At 40.2% G+C, this 18,635-nt stretch overlaps 1 protein-coding gene across 2 annotated transcripts in view; it reads left to right on the top strand.

The window, feature by feature from the left end:
* MICU2 (mitochondrial calcium uptake 2) overlaps nucleotides 1–18,635 on the top strand; it is a 171,934-nt gene that overhangs the window by 124,130 nt on the left and 29,169 nt on the right. The window contains exons 3-6 of one of the 2 annotated variants that reach the window (XM_064171823.1): nucleotides 4,416–4,447; nucleotides 4,558–4,633; nucleotides 9,182–9,229; nucleotides 15,097–15,179. In XM_064171823.1, coding sequence (XP_064027893.1) covers nucleotides 4,416–4,447; nucleotides 4,558–4,633; nucleotides 9,182–9,229; nucleotides 15,097–15,179 — 239 coding nt within the window. The remainder of the gene's footprint in view (nucleotides 1–4,415; nucleotides 4,448–4,557; nucleotides 4,634–9,181; nucleotides 9,230–15,096; nucleotides 15,180–18,635) is intronic. The other variant, XM_064171832.1, reaches the window with a different exon arrangement.

Raw genomic sequence — 18,635 nt, 5'->3', positions numbered from 1 at the left:
CTATATCATTGATGAAGATATTAAACAGGATGGGGCTCAATACGCTACTCTACTGGGTAGTTCTGGGTCCCTCAATTCAAGAGAGATGTAGAGGTGCTGGAACGTGTCCAGAGAAGGGCTGATTAAGGGCCTGGAACACAAACCCTATGAGGAGAGGCTGAGGGAGCTGCGGTTGTTTAGCCTAGAGAAGAGGAGGCTCAGGAGTGACCTCATTGCTGTCTACAACTACCTGAAGGGAGGTTGTAGCCACGTGGGGGTTGGTCTCTTTTCCCAGGCAACCAGCAATAGAACAAGGGGACACAGTCTCAAGTTGTGTTGGGGAAAGTGTAGGCTGGATGTTAGGAGGGAGTTCTTCCCAGAGAGAGTGATTTGCCATTGGAATGGGCTGCCCAGGGAGGTGGTGAAGTCACCGTCTCTGGAGGTGTTCAAGAAAAGCCTGGCTGAGGCACTTGGTGCCATGGTCTAGTTGACTGGCTAGGGCTGGGTGCTAGGTTGGCCTGGATGATCTTGGAGGTCTCTTCCAACCTGGTTGATTCTATGATTCTATGATATGATCATCCAGCCAGTTCCTTATCCACCAAATAGTGCACCCACTGAATTCATATTTCCCAAACCTAGAAAGAAGGATGTTGCAGGGCCATGTCAAAGGCATTGCAGAAGTTCAGATAAATTATATCTGTTGCCCTTTCCTTTTCCACTGAGAGTTACTCCATTGTAAAAAGCCACTAAGTTGGTAATGCAGAATTAATTTGCCCTTAGTAAAACATCAGTGACTTTCCTGATAAAAGGGACAGGACTTTGTTGTTCTCCTAGGATAAGATACATGTTTCATGCTGGTTTTGTTTGACATTAAGGCTGAGGAGATAAATGGATTCAACAATTAATTATTATTTCTGTATCACAAAAATAGAGCAATCCTGAGAGGGATCTCACTGTTAGGAAGTGAATAAATGGAAACAAAAAAACCCAAGAGCTAAATCAGTATTCAAGGGACATTATGAATGCTACAGTACAAGTAGCTAAAGTTACCAAGTGAAAACTGAGATTTGAGTCTTCAAAGATGATTTTGTGGTGATAGTATTAATAAAATATAATTCAATTTAATTCTTAGAAAATATTTTTTTAATTGGAGGAAACTCATTCTAGTGTTTCAATTATTACATTACAATAAGATTCTACTCTTGGTACTTTACACAAAGAGCAATGTGAAAAATACTGCTAGTGTCTCAAATGTCATGGCTTTATCAAAATAATTCCTGACTTACTGGTACAGATGCTTACTGACATCTCTATGACATTTTCATTTGACTAGGTTATTAAATCTTTTGAACCCCATTTGAGAAGAGCACTCTTAAAAGGCTCCACATTTGTTACTCTGCTGTAGTTACTACTTGGAAAAGAAGTATTTTATTGTTCAATCTCTCTCTTTCCCTTCTGCCTTTTTGTCCTCTTCTATTGTAGCAGCAGCCCCTTGTGAAGTCAGATGTGGCAAGGGCAAGCCCTCACTCACTCTGTTCTTCTCCTTTCCCATTCCTGGAATGATGTCCTCCTGTCACTCAGCAGAGGCTTCTTTTCCTCTGCTAGTCCTTTCACCCATGCCAAGATTGTCATTGCTGTTACAGTCTTTTTGTCTCTGAAAGAGGTCAGTCAGCATGTCAGCACTCTAATGGTCCTTTGGAGGATGGCCATAGCTGAATGCTGATAGCTGCCACAGACATTTGTATAAGCCCTGGGCTGTTGCAGTTGTGCCTTCTGGGTGATGAGAAGAAAGGCAATATGTCTGCAACAGATTTTCATTCACTTTCTTAATTTATATCACTTGTCAATGAGGGTATGTTACATAAAGCTGCATGGCTTAAGCATTTCAAAGTTACTGTGCTGTATGCACCACAAGGAAGAGAAACGTGGACTAAACCAAATGGAGGACCTCATGAACTTGGCCAACTAGCATCTCAGCTGTAGCTCTTAGTGCTTTCTCCCTACCTTGCAGCAATTATTCATACCTTTGCTGTTTCAGCTTATGGAGTTCAGCTTGGCTTCCTTCATCATCCTCCTGGATGCTGGCAAAAGGCTACTGCTTGGTAGACTACTGTGGTACAGTTGCTGGCCCAGGTGTGATGGATCTTGAAGCCACCAGAAGAAAAGAATGAGTGCAGCTGCTGTTGACCAGGAGTGCACATCTAACTTCAGAACAGATAACTACAGAAGGCATTTACTATGAAAATCACTGTAGGGCAGGTTTGCCTTTTTTTGTTTCAGATACTATTTTTCACAGACCTAGAGCCTGACTCATTTCCTCCTAAAAGGCTTCTCACTGTGTGGATCTCCCAGAGATGAAAGATCTGCTGTAGTTTAATTTCATGTTGAAATGTGGTGACATTTCAAAACATTGACATCTGAGTCACTTCATTTACTAAATAGGCATTCATTAACATGCTCTGCAGCAGTGAACAGTGTTAAACTGTGGTGTTACATTGTGCTGCTCAGAACTCCAGTCTTACTGAATGTAGTGAGTTTTACTTGTTCTCCAAACTTTTATTAGTCTGACTTTTTTTAATCTCAAATGTGGCAAAGTAGAGGATTTCATAGTTCTTTGAGCTAGAAGGTATCTTTCTATGTAGCTTTATATGTGTTTGTGTGTGTATGGGTGTAAATCTGCATGCACTGCACAAAAATGTATTCATCCACAGTAACAGGTGGTGCTGGCAACACCTGTTGCTGGGGTCACTCAACACTCCAGTATTAAAACCCTAATTTTAGTTGCTTATAACTTTTGTCAAACTTAAACATTTGGGTTGAAATGTTATGTGCCAGGTGTCTGCCTTAGGCTCATTTGCAGGAGGGGGGATGGGGAGAGGAATTTATCAGCAAAACTGTTACTGCCAATTCATGGAGCAGAGACCAGTGCACTGCTTTGTCTGTGTTGAAAAATTAACTATTACTGGTTCCAGCAGCTTCCCTCATCCAAAGCCACAAGTTGCCAATGGAGATCCCCTGCAGCGAGGCATGCCTTTTACTAACATGATGGAAATTCACCATGCTACTGAGAATGCACTTCTATCTGGCTAAATTATGGGTCTCTTAAAGTGCTTGGTAGAAGTCTGCTGACAGCTACCTGGCAGACTGCCTCTGTCATGTCTGTTTTCAAAGAGCAGTGCTGTGCTGGTGACCCATTGAATCCAAGATGCTCTTGGAGCAGCAGAGTACACCTTGGAGTCTGAGCATGGAGCAAAGCAGGCTGCTGGACACAGGGGCATCTTGCGTTCCTCAGAGCAAAGGCAAGCAGCTCAGCTTGTGCTTACTCAGTATGAATAATTAGGAGGGAATAGCTGGCTGAAATCCAGAGGAATTGTTGATGAAAGAAGGAGAGAGATGGGCTGAGAATGGTAAGAGTGAAAGACAGAGGGTTTTAAGGACTCTCTGAGGAGAAATGCTGACAAGACAAAGCAGTATGATAGGGCAGATAGACTGAGAAGGCAATGTCCATGCAGGATCGTCATTCCTGCAAGGAAATACTGCAGGATTTATATAGTCCCTGCCTAACCAGATGAAGCATTGCACTGATAGTCAGTGGTTTGAGGAGCTGCAGTGTGTTTACACACAGGACTACAGCTTGTACTGCTGTCGGTGGCTCCCCGTTGAAGTGTATTGACTTGAGTCTCCTAATAAACACTTAAAAGTTTGCATGGTTTCATGTTTTTTTTTCAGGAGAGAGTTGTCCTCCCAGGCAACCAGCAACAGAGCAAGGGGACACAGTCTCAAGTTGTACCAGGGGAGGTATAGGCTGGATATCAGGAGGAAGTCTTCACAGAGAGTGATTTGCCATTGGAATGGGCTGCCCAGGGGTGTGGTGGAGTCAGTCCTTGAAGGTGTTCCAAAAAAGACTGCATGAGGCACTTAGTGCCATGGTCTAGTTGGCTGGCTAGGACTGGGTGCTAGGTTGGCCTGGATGATCTTGGAGGTCTCTTCCAACCCAGTTGATTCTATGAAATTACTTTTGCCTAATAGAAATATCAACATTTATTTATTGGCATTTGGGGGTTTTTCTTCTTAGTATTTCCTAGCTTTTTCCTGATCAGCCTGCACTTCAAGGATTATTATGTGCATGCAAATCCCTTTGTAAAATGCCACAGTTGTTCTTGACTGCATAATCTTGGTTTGGAATCAATGATAGCAAAGTGGGCTGTTGTTTCACCTAGGTTGCAAGAACATTTGAACAGTCTGCTCGTATTATTTTTAAATGTTGTCCTTTCTTGATCATTGTGGGAATTAGAAACAAACTGCCTGTTCCAAAATACTCTGTTTCATATTACTAGGCATTTTCCCATAAAAACATGAAGAAATGCCACAGAACTTGATCAAAGTTTAAAGTCAGTTTGTTATTTGCAAGATGATGATCTTTTTTTTTTTTATAGGTAAAGCCTCAGCCAGGAAACTGACAAAGAAGGTAAGCAAAATGTTCCTTTCCTTCATCAAAGCAGCTTGAATTCTTACTGTTACCCAACTGAACAGACTTATCCTTCAAAATTGGCTTTATATTTTCTTATTTCTTTAAAGGAGGTAGATGCTGCACTGCAGTGTGTTGCCAAAGCTAAACCAGGACCGAACTTTTTTAGACAGCTTGAGGATAAAGGTAATGAGCACTTTTGATACTGGAAAATACATCTTGCTTTTTATCTCATTATATGGTATAAATTAAATGTATTTTTAAAGAAGGTTTCATGGATTTGTCTTCATCTCAGTCTAGTCAGTAACAGCCTCCTTGGCAAATCTCTCAGTTATGCAAGAGAGACTAAAGAGGTAGGGCTGGGAACTGAAAGCCTTCTCAGGTGCAGGACATGAAAGAAAGACGTAGAAGAAATTGGAAAGTCTACTTGGAGAAGAGAAGGGGAATAAAAGAATGGATTCAGCACAAAATGGGCTTTTAAGACTTATTAATACACTGCTGTTTCACTGGTTGGCTTAAATGCACAGACACTAAGAATAGAAATAAAATTTGTATCTAGTCCTGTAAAGTGGTATCCCTGATTTCAAGAGCAGTTGAACTCTCTCTTCAGTTCACTGCATTGATGAGCTTCAGTTTCTTTACACCCAGCATGTCCACCTTTTATCAGGCTGCATAAAGAGAAAAGTCTGAGAGCTGGGATATTGTTTGTATAGCAGCAGGGAATTAAAGAACACCAAATAAACACTTCATTAACATAAATTAATTGAAGGGAGAAAACAAACAAGAGGATCAAGGAAACCAAATAGATGAGTAATTAACCATTTCACCAGTAACAAAGACTGAAATTCCCAAACTAATGAGAATGACTGACAACATCTATTCACAAACTTTCTGTATGGAAGAGTTCAGACTGAATCCCTTATCCCATGGAGGCTTCTGGAAAATAAAGCTGCCTTTGCACTGCTGCAGTTCCTTGGCAGGCATGAGCCACACTGTCTCCATGCTTAGCAGATCTCTGGACATGGCTGGCAGCTAGTGCCAAGAAAGCAGCCCTCTGTCTCAGCCTGCAGCATTTTAGCCGCCCTTTGACCTCATGGCCTCTTCTGCCTGTGGTTCATTTCTTGTGTCTTTGTGTAGACAGGGAGGGTCTTCATCTGGGCATCTTGTGTGTTAGTCCACTCCTGCAAACCCCAGCACATCTCAGCAGCTGTGAAACCCCTAAGAACAGGTTGAACAATTTTTTTCCAATCCCAGGGGAAAGCTGAATTCTATACTGAATTTTTTATATTACTGCCTCTTCATCATTAGTAATCATCATCATTAATCATCCAGCTTCCCCAGGATTTGGTTTAAAGGATTCACAGTCTCTAATTCTTGGATATCCTTTCTCTATCTTTGCTTTTTAAAAGTCTTTCATTTCCTAGTGGTTGACACTGCAAAGTCTTTCGTTTTCTAGTGGTTGACACTGCAAATCCCCAAAGCACTCTACCTGGCAAAACAGGGACTCCTCTAACAGAAAGTGAAAACCTATTAAGTCAGCACAGCCTCCTTTTCCTGCATGTTTCAGCTGACTGCTTGGCACAAAGTGAGATGCTAAGCCTGGCATCTTTTGATTCTGGACAGGCCATTGCTTAGGACTATGGGTCTGTATATTCTGTTCCTCAAAGATCAGGTAGGAGTTTGAGATGATGCAGGAACATTCAGTGCAGTCATCCATATGACTCCACAACACATGGAATGTTTAGATTTATTTTTTTTTTTTGTTATGCTGCTTTGATTTTTTTTTTGCTTCAAAATGTTTTATTATAATGTTTTTAAGTGTATATTTAGGTATTAAATACTGCTTTTACACGTACCAGGGTAATGACTCTACACCTGCTCCACTCCTTGACTGAGATTATTTTAACTGCATTCAAATTGTTATTTAAATTTCAAGTTAAGTGGAAAACTCTCATCAGGCCAGTTTGTAAAACGTAACGCTAGGGAACTCTGCCTTCTAGTGGGCAATTCTAGAATTCATGCCATGTAAAGTTTCGGGCTAGAGACTTCCAGGGAGACATAGTGTTAGAAAATGACAGTATTTTGCCAGTGCTAACTGCAAATACTTTGATCCAAATATGCTGAATCATTCAACAGTATGTGAAGCCTTTAGCTTTTAATTTTTGCTTGGACACACATATAATTGTCTCTGATTTCTGTGCTCCTGGTTGTTGTATTGCATGTTTTAATTTGAGTAGCTTTGTAATGATTACCATAGAATAAAAGAAAACGACCAAAATATTCAATTTACTTTATGGATAAGATAAATTGTCCATTCACTAGTAAAAGCATAATGAAAGTGGAAGATTGTTTAAGGTAATGAGTGCACAACATTAAAAGCCTTATCTCAAATTATTGTAGTATAGTCAGTCTGCCAGAAAATGTCAGACAGGCTGCAGATGTGCTTTAAGACTCTGATACAGGTTTTAAAGAACAAACAATATTTTGTATTTATATTTTTATTATTTTTAACATTTTACCAATTTCATTATAGTGACTTTTCTGTCAGTTTTATGCTAAGATGATGAAAGCTGAGTCTGTGTCTCTCATCCCTGTCATTTCTTGCATGGCTCTTCTTTCCAGCTCTCTGCAATTCAAGTGAATGGAGCCATCGTGCTTCTCTTGCTCCATTAAGCATGGTGTTGGCTTTAAACTGATCTTTTCTTTACATCCTACCATCTCTATATAAATTTTGCAGATTCTTTATGTAAAACATTGTAAGGTAGTGTTCCCTGTGTATGCAAAGCAATCCAGGTGCTCTGCATTTTGTATCTTGAACATTCCTTTGTTTTTCTTTGCCTTTACGTAATTTGCTGTGTTAATGTACTTCCGAACGCTTTGATGAATATGTTGGGTTTTTACAGGACTCCTTTGAGTGTGTGATCTCTTCTTTTTTATCTGAACAATGGGCTCTCATTGTTCTATCTAGCGTAAGCTTCTTGGCTTCACCTTCTAGCTCTTCCCTAGATTATTCCTGTGCAGCACATCTCAAGACAGGCAAGAGGCAGACTTCCACTTCTTGGCCAGTGATGCTGGCCTTCATCACTTGCTGGTTAAGTTTTCAGGCTTGGATCTTTGTGCTGATACCATTGCAGTCCACAACTAGGAGGTGTTTCCTATACAAACTTGAAGTTACCTCCTTGTACTTGTATTCCTTTATATTCTTCCTTTTGCTGTGTCACACATAAAATGAAAGTAGGAGCAGGAATCTTGGTCACTGCCCATCACACTATTTGCTTGATTTCTTTTCCTTCCCTATTTGTTTCTAACCATCTTTTTTTTTTTTCTAATCTTGTCTTATATTCTAGATGTGTAAGATTAAAAAAAAAAAAGGAGTTCCTCTGCTTGGTTTTGAATTTGTAGACATCCTGGACACTTTGTCTAGGAACATGATCCCAAGTTTTGCATTGATGCAAATAATAGTAATCATAATTAATGTTCTTGCAAAGGCAGTAACTAGTGCTGATTTATACATGATGCATGCTGGATGGCAGGGTGAATGGCCCTATTTTGATGGAGAGGAAAGCTGAGATATGGAGTCAGAATGAACTGGCAACAAGATCAGCATTAGACCTGTCTTTAAGACTTGTTCTCTTGTTTTCAGATTCTTACATTCAGCAATTTAATATTTCCAAACTCTGATACTTAAAGTGTTATGTCACACTCAGCGATTAAATACAAATGCTCTGCGTTGTAATTTATCAGAAGTGAATTCTTTATCACCAAAGCTTAAGTGGATTCCTTATCTATCAATTTTCTAAATCTAAAATATAAAAAATGGTTTATCTTTGCACAGATAAGCATATTGGAACTTCATTATTTTAAGCAGCTTCATCATTATACAATGTTTAGCTCACAAGTTAAAAGTAGCTGAGTTATTTTGAAGAGTGATTTATAAAAAAGCCCTTTACATTTTTTCTCCAAACATCATTGCAGGGCAGATGGTTCAGATTCTGTTGTTTAACCACCCTTGTTATGCACTCTCTATCTTTAGCTCCTACGCTCTATTTTGACGCTATCACAGCTTTGTGTTTGTTCAGGCTTTTCACTTAAGGCGGTATTTCAAAGGAAAACACTGGAATTTTCCTTCAAAAGGGGGGAAATACTTTCACCTTGTAGAAAGGACATGTTCCTATTTAAAAAATTTTAAAAAAATAAAAAGAGAGAGAAGCCTCCTCTTGGCACACAGCCCAGCAGTACTATCAGCACAATCTAGCAGCTTGGCAGCTTTGCGTGTTGCCATGTTCCCCCTTGAGAATTAAAGGGAAGCTATTCTCCGCCTTCGCGAGCCTAACACAGGACTTTGATCCTTCGGGGGTAACGTTAGAGTAGTTCTCCTCCCAGGTACTAAATGTGACAAAGCACATTTAATTTATCTGCCTTTTATATAAACATCAAATGTTTTCAGTGAGAATCCAAAGATTTAGTGTAGGCCTTTTGTTAATACCAAATACAGCTTAGTTTCTTGATTAGACACGAACATTGATTAGTCTCTGGATAGGGAGTTTTACCTTCAGAGCACTAAAAATGGAAAGTAAAAACTTCATTAAATAATATAACATGGCTTACTTTAATAACCTATGTAATACAATGTTAAACTACAGATTTTGTGTTTATAAGATTTGATCTTTGAAGTGTTACTGTAAGTATTATTATTTCTTCTGCAAGTAATTTTTTTTCATTCTTTTATTCCAGGGTTGATATCTTATGCAGAGTATCTATTTTTGCTGACAATCCTTACAAGTGAGTATTATCTATTTAAAATAACATATGCATACCACTCATAAATATATGCATATTTCAAATACACATGTGTGCCACTAACAGTTTTCCAGGAACTCCTTCTGACATTTTTCATTCTGATAATTTCTACATTACAGTAAAACATAAAGAACAACTGTATATAGAGCAGTAAAGCATTCATGTAAGTGGATATGACTTTAATTGATTGCAACTTACTTCCAGTGTCATCACTGGTCCATAGCAGTACCTCATAAATCCCTGCACCATGGGATCAGAAGAGTCTTTCAAAGGACCTAGAGAAAGGAGACATTGGTTACAGAACCACTTAATAAGGGGAGGAAGAACAGTGGGGGAAGATAAATAATTTGTCTTCTGGATAGTTTTAGTCATTTTGTACAGTGGGACATTCATGCAGTGGTTATGGTGTCTGAAAGGTTTCAGCCTATTATGTGTTCGAATGCTCAACGGATAATACATATAAACAGCAGAACTCTGCAATGTCTTTTTACTTGACTTTCTAAGTTTTTTGCCTTTTCTTTTCCTCCCTGTTTCTTTTTACTTTGTTTTCTCAGATTATTTTGCATATATTTCTGCCCCATCCTTTGCCTTCTTCCTTTTTCTTTATCAGACACTTTCTTTAGAAACATTTTTGTTTGGTACTCGCTTTATCTTCAGCCATCAGGCATTTTTTACAATGCACAGAAATGGTCTTGGATATTCTGGTTTTTCTCACTGATACTTCCTCTATGCCATGCTTGCCATCTCTGAGTGCTGTTCTGATGAAGTGTAGGTGATGCCAGGGTTTTGAAGATCTCAGTGTGCAGGGTGATCTGAGCTAGTACAAAGTGTTAAATAGTATATATGGATTAAGATAACCTGTTTAAGATACAAATATACTGTCCAGTGCTATGTGCGATTCTAATCGGGCCTAAAAGAAGGCTGGAGAGGAACTGTTTACAAGGGCTTGTAGTACTAGGCAAGAAGCAATGGTTTTAGATTAGAGTAGATTTAGTTTGGATGTGAGGAACAAGTTCTGCACCGTAAGAGTGGTGGAACACTGAAACAAGTTGCACAGGGTGGTGATTGAGACCACATCGCTGGAGATAGTCATGATTAGACTTACCGAGGCTCTAAGCAATCTGATCTTGTGGGGCATATCCCTGCTCCTTTGGAGGTCCTTTCCAAGCCAAACCATTCTGATTCCATGAGATATACCATGTGCTCAAGTGTTTTTTATAATTAGAAATAATTAGAGTTTAGTCAAGTTAAAAGGCTGATTTTAAAACACTTGATGCAACTCAATAAGGAGGGATTTTAACTTTTGTTTTTCAAAGGACAACCATGCCAGCCACATCAGGGGAATACATAAGCTAAAGGTGCAGAAATAGATGCCAAATATTCTATTCCCTTAAAAATCTATGGCAGCTAAAGGTAAATTCATGCTGGTTTATTGACTGTAACAATTAGAAAATTGAACTAGTATCAGGGCAAGTTGTTCCACTTCTCCAAACAGTTAAGTAACATTATTTTTCACCAGATTTGTGTAGGAATGTGAATGTGTTGAACTGCAAAAACAAAGACACCATTTGAGATAGAATAAAGACACAATGCTTGTATTGCTGCTTTGGTTACACAGTGGGTAACCTATCAGTTTGAAAGCAAATGGCAACAAGTGTTAGTGCCTCTGCCTTTGCTAACAAGCCTCCTATGTCAGTCAGTGCCAATACACAACCTGTTCTCTTGCTTGTGAGAATTAAGGTGAGATTTCTTAAAGCAGCCATTAATATTTAAATTACTACTTCTGTATCACCACCAGAGTAATAAGGAACAAGAGAAGAGTCACCAGATTTCCAGAGTCCTGGTTTCAGGACATGAATGGACAGCGTGAGCTTGCAGCCCAGAAGGTTGCATCAAAAGAAGCTTGTCCAGCAGATTGAGTAAGGTGATTCTGCCACTTTGCTCTGGTGAGACCTAACCTGGAATACTGTGTCCAGCTCTGGAGGCCTCAATACAGGAGGGACATGGACCTGGTGGAGCGGGTCCAGAGGAAGGTCATGAAAACGATCAGGGGGTTGGAGTGCCGCTGCTACAAAGATAGGCTGAAGGGGCTGGGGTTGTTCAGCCTGGAGAAGAGAAGACTCCAGGGAGACCTAATAATGACCTTCCACTACCTGAATAGGGCCTATAAGAAGGATGGAGAGAGACTGTTTACAAGGGTCTGCAGATAGGACAAGGAGCAGTGGCTTCAAACTAGAGAAGAGTAGATTTAGATTGCATGTTAGGAACAAGTTCTGTACCATGAGGGTGGCAGAGCACTGTGTTGCCCAGAGAAGTGGTTGGGACCCCATCCCTGCAGATAGTCAACTTGAGCCTTAAGAGGGCTCTGGGCAACCTGATCTAGTTGAGGATGTCCTTGCTTACTGCAGTGGGGGTTGGACCAGATGACCTTTAGAGGTCACTTCCAACTCAAACCATTCTAGGATTCTATGACACTGCTGATGCTGTCATACAAAAGCACTGCCTCTAACAATACTGAACTTGAAAATGTAATTTTGCAGCAGACAAATGTTTTACCTTGCCTCCTGTCATCCTTTTTTGCTGTGTGCCTTGTATCATCATTCTTTTCCCTTCCAGTCCTGTATTGAATTTTATTTCCAGTAACAGGTTAATGGAGCTTCTGGTAAAGCCCTGCCTAGTGAAGGAGCCCAGGAACTGAAGTTGTCACCTACACTCAAAACTTCATTTCAATTAGCCAGTCACACAAGTAGACAGTTTGCTCAGTTTCTGAATAGTTGGAGGGGAAAGCACCGAAGTCTCTGCAGCCAGAGCCAAGATGAAGCTTTTCTGTTTGGATTTTGGAATTTTGCCTGATTCTAATTAAATACAAATATATCTGAGGTAGTCTTTGAACTATGCTTATTTTACGAACACATACCTTTGGAGTTATATCATATCAGATAAGTATGTCATCTCTGAACAGTATAAGCAGCTTTAGGTCCTATATTTTCAGTAACAGCTCTCTTATCTGAAAATTTCAACACAGATGGTCTGAATTACTATTAAATACATCAATTACTTTTATTCTCTAAATATGTTATAGGATAGGCTCTTCTTGCTTTTGTACTGGTAACGCAAATTTAGCATGTGGCATTTCCATGGGAAGCAAGCCAGTTTTGATTATTACAACCCAGTTGCTGGGGAAGGGCTCTGCTGTGCAGATTGCACTGGTATTTATAAAATATCCCTACATCACAAGGTTGCTCCACAGGGCATATTAGTTATCTGCTAAGATACAGGTTTTGAAAGTCTCCAAAGAGGGACATGTGTGATTAGCAGCCCCCTAGAAGCTTGGAGCTGTTTGAACCACCAGGAGCACCACCAACTGCTCTTACTTGAGTATTTCCCACCTCTGCTCCTCTTAATGGAGGAAACAATCAGCAGGACGAATCATAGAATAGTATCATAGAATCAACCAGGTTGGAAGAGACCTCCAAGATCATCCAGGCCAACCTAGCACCCAGCCCTATCCAGCCAACTAGACCATGGCACCAAGTGCCTCATCAAGTCTTTTCTTGAACACCTTCAGGGACAGTGACTCCACCACCTCCCTGGGCAGCCCATTCCAATGCCAATCACTCTCCTGTCAAGAACTTCCTCCTAACATCCAGCCTATACTTCCCCTGGCACAACTTGAGACTGTGTCCCCTTGTTCTGTTGCTGGTTGCCTGGGAGAAGAGGCCACCCCCCACCTGGCTACAACCTCCCTTCAGGTAGTTGTAGACAGCAATGAGGTCCCCCCTGAGCCTCCTCTTCTCCAGGCTAAACAACCCCAGCTCCCTCAGTCTCTCCTCATAGGGTTTGTGTTCCAGGCCTTTCACCAGCTTTGTAAGACCAGGAGAGCAATGACACACATCAGCCCAACGAACCAGCCCTGTATGGTGATGTCTACTTGGTTATTGGTGTAAGCTTCATTCAGCAAGGTGTTACATTTGACTCAGCTTAAACTTTGTTGGGTTTTGTGTAAAGAATGCCACGGGTCATGTTGAGCTACATGAGGAGCCTATTTCACTTCAAAGTATGCATTTGCTACTTTATTTGCCAGAGCACAGAACCCTGCTTAGTGATGAATCGAGCCTGTGTAGTGATTAATCTGCACATTTATACAGAAATGATTAAGGAAGTTGAACATCTACCTCCTGAGGACAGCCTGAGGGAGCTGGGGCTTTCTAGGCTTAGAGAGGAGGAGGCTAAGGGGTGACTTCGTTCATGTTTATAAATATGTAAGGGGTGAGCCCCAGGAGGCTGGAGCCAGGCTCTGCTGGGTGATGCCCAGTGACAGGACAAGGGGCGATGGGTGGAAGTTGAGGCATAGGAGGGTCCATGTGAACTTGAGGAAGAATTTGTTCCCTGTGAGGGTGACAGAACCCTGGAACAGGCTGCCCAGGAGGGTTGTGAAGTCTCTCGCTCCAGAGATGTTCAAGAACTGTCTGGATGCATTCCAGCGTCACCTGCTCTGTGTGATCCTGCCCTGGCAGGGGGGCTGGACCAGATGATCTTTTGAGGTCCCTTTCAACCGCTGACATTCTGTGATTCTGTGATTTCTAAAATGTGAAAATAGTGCTTTCTTAACCATCTTACTGTTGCTTAGAAGGAATGGGCAATTGCTTTAACTTCTTCCCTTTGCAGAAAGATTCTGTAAAAAAAGGCAAGACTTAAAAACTTTACAAGAAAGGGCTGGAAGAATGTATTTCCAGAAGAAAAACTCTGAAGGCATTAGAGTTTTTTTAGAGATACTGCTTCACTGCCCTCATGAGTCCAACATTGTTCATGGAAACATGAATATATTCTAGAGACAATAAGCCCATAGCTTTCATATAAATGCCTGACTCTGCTGGGTTGTGGAATTAACTCACCTGCTCCAGCAATCGCTGGGATAAGTGCTTACTACTTCTGAAAGCTGTAACTACATTTCAGTGGCAGGCTGCTCCTGTGTGGGCTTGCTAATGAGTAAGGCCACCTCCAGTAAGCAAAGTAAGATCAGGAAATTGTGGGAAGGAGCTCAAAACACATCATGTTTTTATAGCGACTGTGAGATTCAGAACTCATTACATTTTTGTGTGAAAAGAAACATCCACTTAGTGAATAAAATGCAGTGTAAAGTTATATTAAAAAATCAACTTCATGGGAGTTGTACCAAACATACTTTTGTTTAAAAGGCCAGAAAGTGATTTATAGCATCTCAGTAACATCAGAGCATGTTTTTCAGGGGTGAAAGAGAAGAGAAGGAAAAGAAGGTGTGAGGCTAATATAGCAATAGCAGGAGCTGAATGAGCTGGCCACAGTTACAAGATTGCTTTGTTTGCTAAGGGAGGCTGGCGAAGACTGGAGATAGTGGCATCCAGTAATGCAAGCAGGAAGCACCTGAAGAGTACACTATTCTTTTCACATAATTTTTGAGTAATTGGTGGTTTCTCAAGGTACTTTACTGTCTTCTCACTCTGAAAAAAGCTCCCAGATGTGACATGGGACGATGGAGACATTTCTAGAGGGTATCTAAGACTGGGACAGTAGCACAGGCAACATTTTCACCGTCATTGGGATCAGATTGGTATTCATGGCTGTACTTAGACACTGCTGGCATCTCTTGCTTTGCCATTGCATTAATTATCCATTAAATGGTAGTAAAAATGTGTTTTAAGATGTGCTTATATTGAAGGAAGTACATGTGTTTTACAGGAAATACCATGTATGTGCATTCAAAATGGGAGAGCTGAACTACAGGTGGCAGTCCTTTTGTGTTAAATATTTAAGTCCTAGTTTAATGTGTGTATCTGTTTACACTAAAGTCCTTTTGCAATTTGTTGCAGAACCCCAGACTGGATTTCAGATTGCCTTTAAAATGTTGGATACAGATGGCAATGAACAAGTTGAAAAGAAGGAATTCTTTAAGGTATGTATATTTATATGCATATTAATTTTAAAGCATTTGAATAGTTCCATGGGTTATATTTGCTAAATGAAGACTTGTTAAGATCTTCAGGTTTATTCTTCAGTCCAGTGTGTGATCACCTACTTACAAAAATACTTTAGGTGAAAGCAGCACATACCAAATCACTGCTGTAAAAGTACTTGCCATATTTGAATCCACTTTTATAAACGTTGCCTCTAACTTGTGTTTAAATAGATGTTACTGCGTAGGTGGTGTACATCCCTTCATAGAATCATAGAATCAACCAGGTTGGAAGAGACCTTCAAGATCATCCAGGCCAACCTAGCACCCAGCCCTAGCCAGCCAACTAGACCATGGCACTAAGTGCCTCATTCAGTCTTTTCTTGAACACCACCAGGGACAGTGCCTCCACCACCTCCCTGGGCAGCCCATTCCAATGGCAAATCACTCTCACTGTGAACAACTTCCTCCTAACATCCAGCCTATACCTGCCCTGGCACAACTTGAGACTGTGTCCCCTTGTTCTATTGCTGGTTGCCTGGGAGAAGAGGCCACCTCCCATCATGCTGATTAAAACAAAATCAAATGTAAATAAAAGCTCTATTTTTAACTACTAAACCTGACACAACCCTAGTCTATAGTTACCAGAGTAGCAGTGCCTTGATAACTGATATATGCCTGTTGTGGCTGTAGTGTTCATTTACAATTCATCACATTACTAAGGAAAGCAAGTCTGTGAACACAGGTCAACATGATCAGCCTGCAGTATTTCTGCACCAAAATGCCATGATAGCAGTAATTCCTATAAACAGGTATTGTGCCAGTCAAGTAAATAAGAGATTCTTGCAGAAATAACAGCAAAGGTCTCTTGGGAAGGTGTATAGTGTGTTATATATTTAATACCTGTTACCCATCCCAGGGAATTCTAATTGGTCTGAACAACAGAAAATTATCAGAAGTAGAGGTGAAAATCAGTAAAAATCATTTTGGCTTCTGCAGAGGCAATCAAGCTAAATGAAAATTATTCTACTTAGATAAGATCATTAATTTGCATTTCCTTTAGGGGCTCTGTTAATAAATCAATACTGTGTGGCTAAAAAACAATCATATACATTTCTATGTCAACTCACAAGCATCATTGCATTCAAATAAGTCCCACAGGATGCAAGCTAGTCAAAAAGTGAATTTTCTCACAGGACTATTTAGTAAACATTTATACATATTAACTTACAACAAAACTTGATTTTTATAGGTTAAGTATAAAAATAAAAGTTTGGGAATGTAATAATCTGGAAACTTGTGTGCATTAATTTCTGTTTATGCCAGTTCCAGATACATCATGGAAAGCTTCTGTATGTCTAATTAATGAATATTCTGTATATCTAATAAATTAGTAAACTGTTTGGCTAATCCATCATTTGTCTTGTCCTAGTTGAGTTCTCAGGAAAATATGCCTTAAGTATTCTTTAGTTATTCCCTGATATTACTGTCAAGTATAGTGTGGAAACACATGTAAGGAAAGGACAGTGGGAAAGCATAGCAAAGGAGCAGCAATTTTGAGGCAGTTATTGTGAGCAGGATGTGATGGAAAAAGAGCTTTCAGTGCTACTTCATCCTCTTGCTTTGTCATCTCTTCTGCCTACTTCCTATCTCCTGATTAGGCATCTATGTATGTCACCTCTTGAGATAAGAACCTTGCTTTATGTTTGATAAATATCCATCCTTCTTTAAACTGTATACTTCTCAACTCTGACAAGTTACTGGACAAAAAGCATAACATGTCACATGAATCATTCAAGAAAGGCAGAAGGATGATGAGCAAACTACAATCACAGGATTGGTGGGTTGGAAGGTACCTTCAGAAAGAAATCAAGTCCAGCCCCCTGCAAAGCAGGACCACTTCAGGCAGGTCACACAGGAACGCATCTAGGCTAGAGAAGGGGATTCCACAACCTCTCTGGGCAGCCTGTCCCAGTGCTCTGTCACCCTCACAGTAAAAAAAAAAAACCCAGAACTTCCTCACATTGAGATAGAATTTCCTGTGGTTGAGTTTACATCCATTGCCCCTTGTCTTATCACTAGGTACCACTGAAAAGGGATTGGCTTCATCCTCCTGGCAGCCACCCTTCAGATATTTGTAGACATTGATAAGATTCTCTCTCAGCCTTCTCTTCTCCGGAATAAACAGCCCCAGGTGTCTCAGTCTTTCTTTGTAAAAGAGATAATCCATCACCTTTACTGTTCTCATAGCTCTCTGTTGAACTCTCTTCAGCAATCTGGAGTTGAAATCTCTCCTGTTCTTCTTGAACCATAGAGCCCAGAACTGTATCCAAGTCCTTAGTGCCTGCAGTGCTTGTATGGATCAGCCACTGAAGGAGTGTGAGATGCAGGATTTCCCAGTGGATTCAGTGCTTTTCTTTAACATAAATGAATATTCAGGAGAAGGGAGTCTTAAATGCAATTCCATGTTTTCAACAAGGGAGCTTATCTTGTCCTTCATAGCCTTTCCATTTCTGTGCAAGTTTCCCCCTTTTCCAGTAGGAGCTAAAAGCCTCTCCCTTCTCAGGGGCAGACTGTAATTCTCCCTTCTGCCTATTTATTTGTATTCTAGCCAGTCTAATTTTAATTCCTGCTTTGTCCATGTTTCTGAGGCAAACATTCACAATACAAGAGACATTTCTATACTAGGGTCCAGAATAACAACAGTCTGTATTTTGAGGTGAGCATCTGCAAAGGTTTGTTACCTTGCCCTGCAACTCTATGGCAAAGACATGGTAGAAAGGGCATGCTTACAGATGTTAATTTCCATCCTTTAATGAGTCTTTGACAAAGATGAAAGCCTCTGCTTCAATTAAAGCTTGCTAAGTGAAATTAATGACAGTTCCAAATGATTGAGAATGGAGGTAGGGTAGATCCAATGGCACACACAAGAACTATGTGACTTAAACTTTCTAAATAGTTTTTATATAATCCAGACAGCAGATAGGACAAAAAACTTGTAGAGATTTACCTCTTGTCCTCTTCAGACACCTCTTAGTTTGTCTTTAGTAAAAAGCCATCAGTTGTGTGTAATAGGTCTCATTATCTTTGAGTTAGCCATTAGTATCTTCCACTGATGAACAGATATAAGTATTAAATACAGATTAGTATTACATGGACCAGTTGACTATTAGACTTCATTTCTCAAGGGTAAAATTCTTCTCCCTCTGTGAGTAGTTGCCTCAGTGTGCTGGAAAAAATCTGCAAACCACTGGAAATAGTTTCAAGCACTCTAAGGATTTACATCCAGTGTAAGAAAACAATAAACTAAATCTTTCAGAACACTTGTAAAAAAATACACTGGGTGTCTTGTGCTCTTTAGAAGTCTCTGCAGATTTTTTTAAGAGTCATTTAAAGTGAGACTGTATTTTCTCTTGTTTGTAAAGTATTTCTAATTTCTTGTGTGTGAGCAAAAGA

The sequence above is a fragment of the Pogoniulus pusillus genome, chromosome 3, assembly GCF_015220805.1.
Source record: "Pogoniulus pusillus isolate bPogPus1 chromosome 3, bPogPus1.pri, whole genome shotgun sequence".
Taxonomy (NCBI): domain Eukaryota; kingdom Metazoa; phylum Chordata; class Aves; order Piciformes; family Lybiidae; genus Pogoniulus; species Pogoniulus pusillus.
The sequence above is the reverse complement of the archived record's forward strand: the minus strand, read 5'-3'. Positions and strand labels throughout refer to the sequence as shown.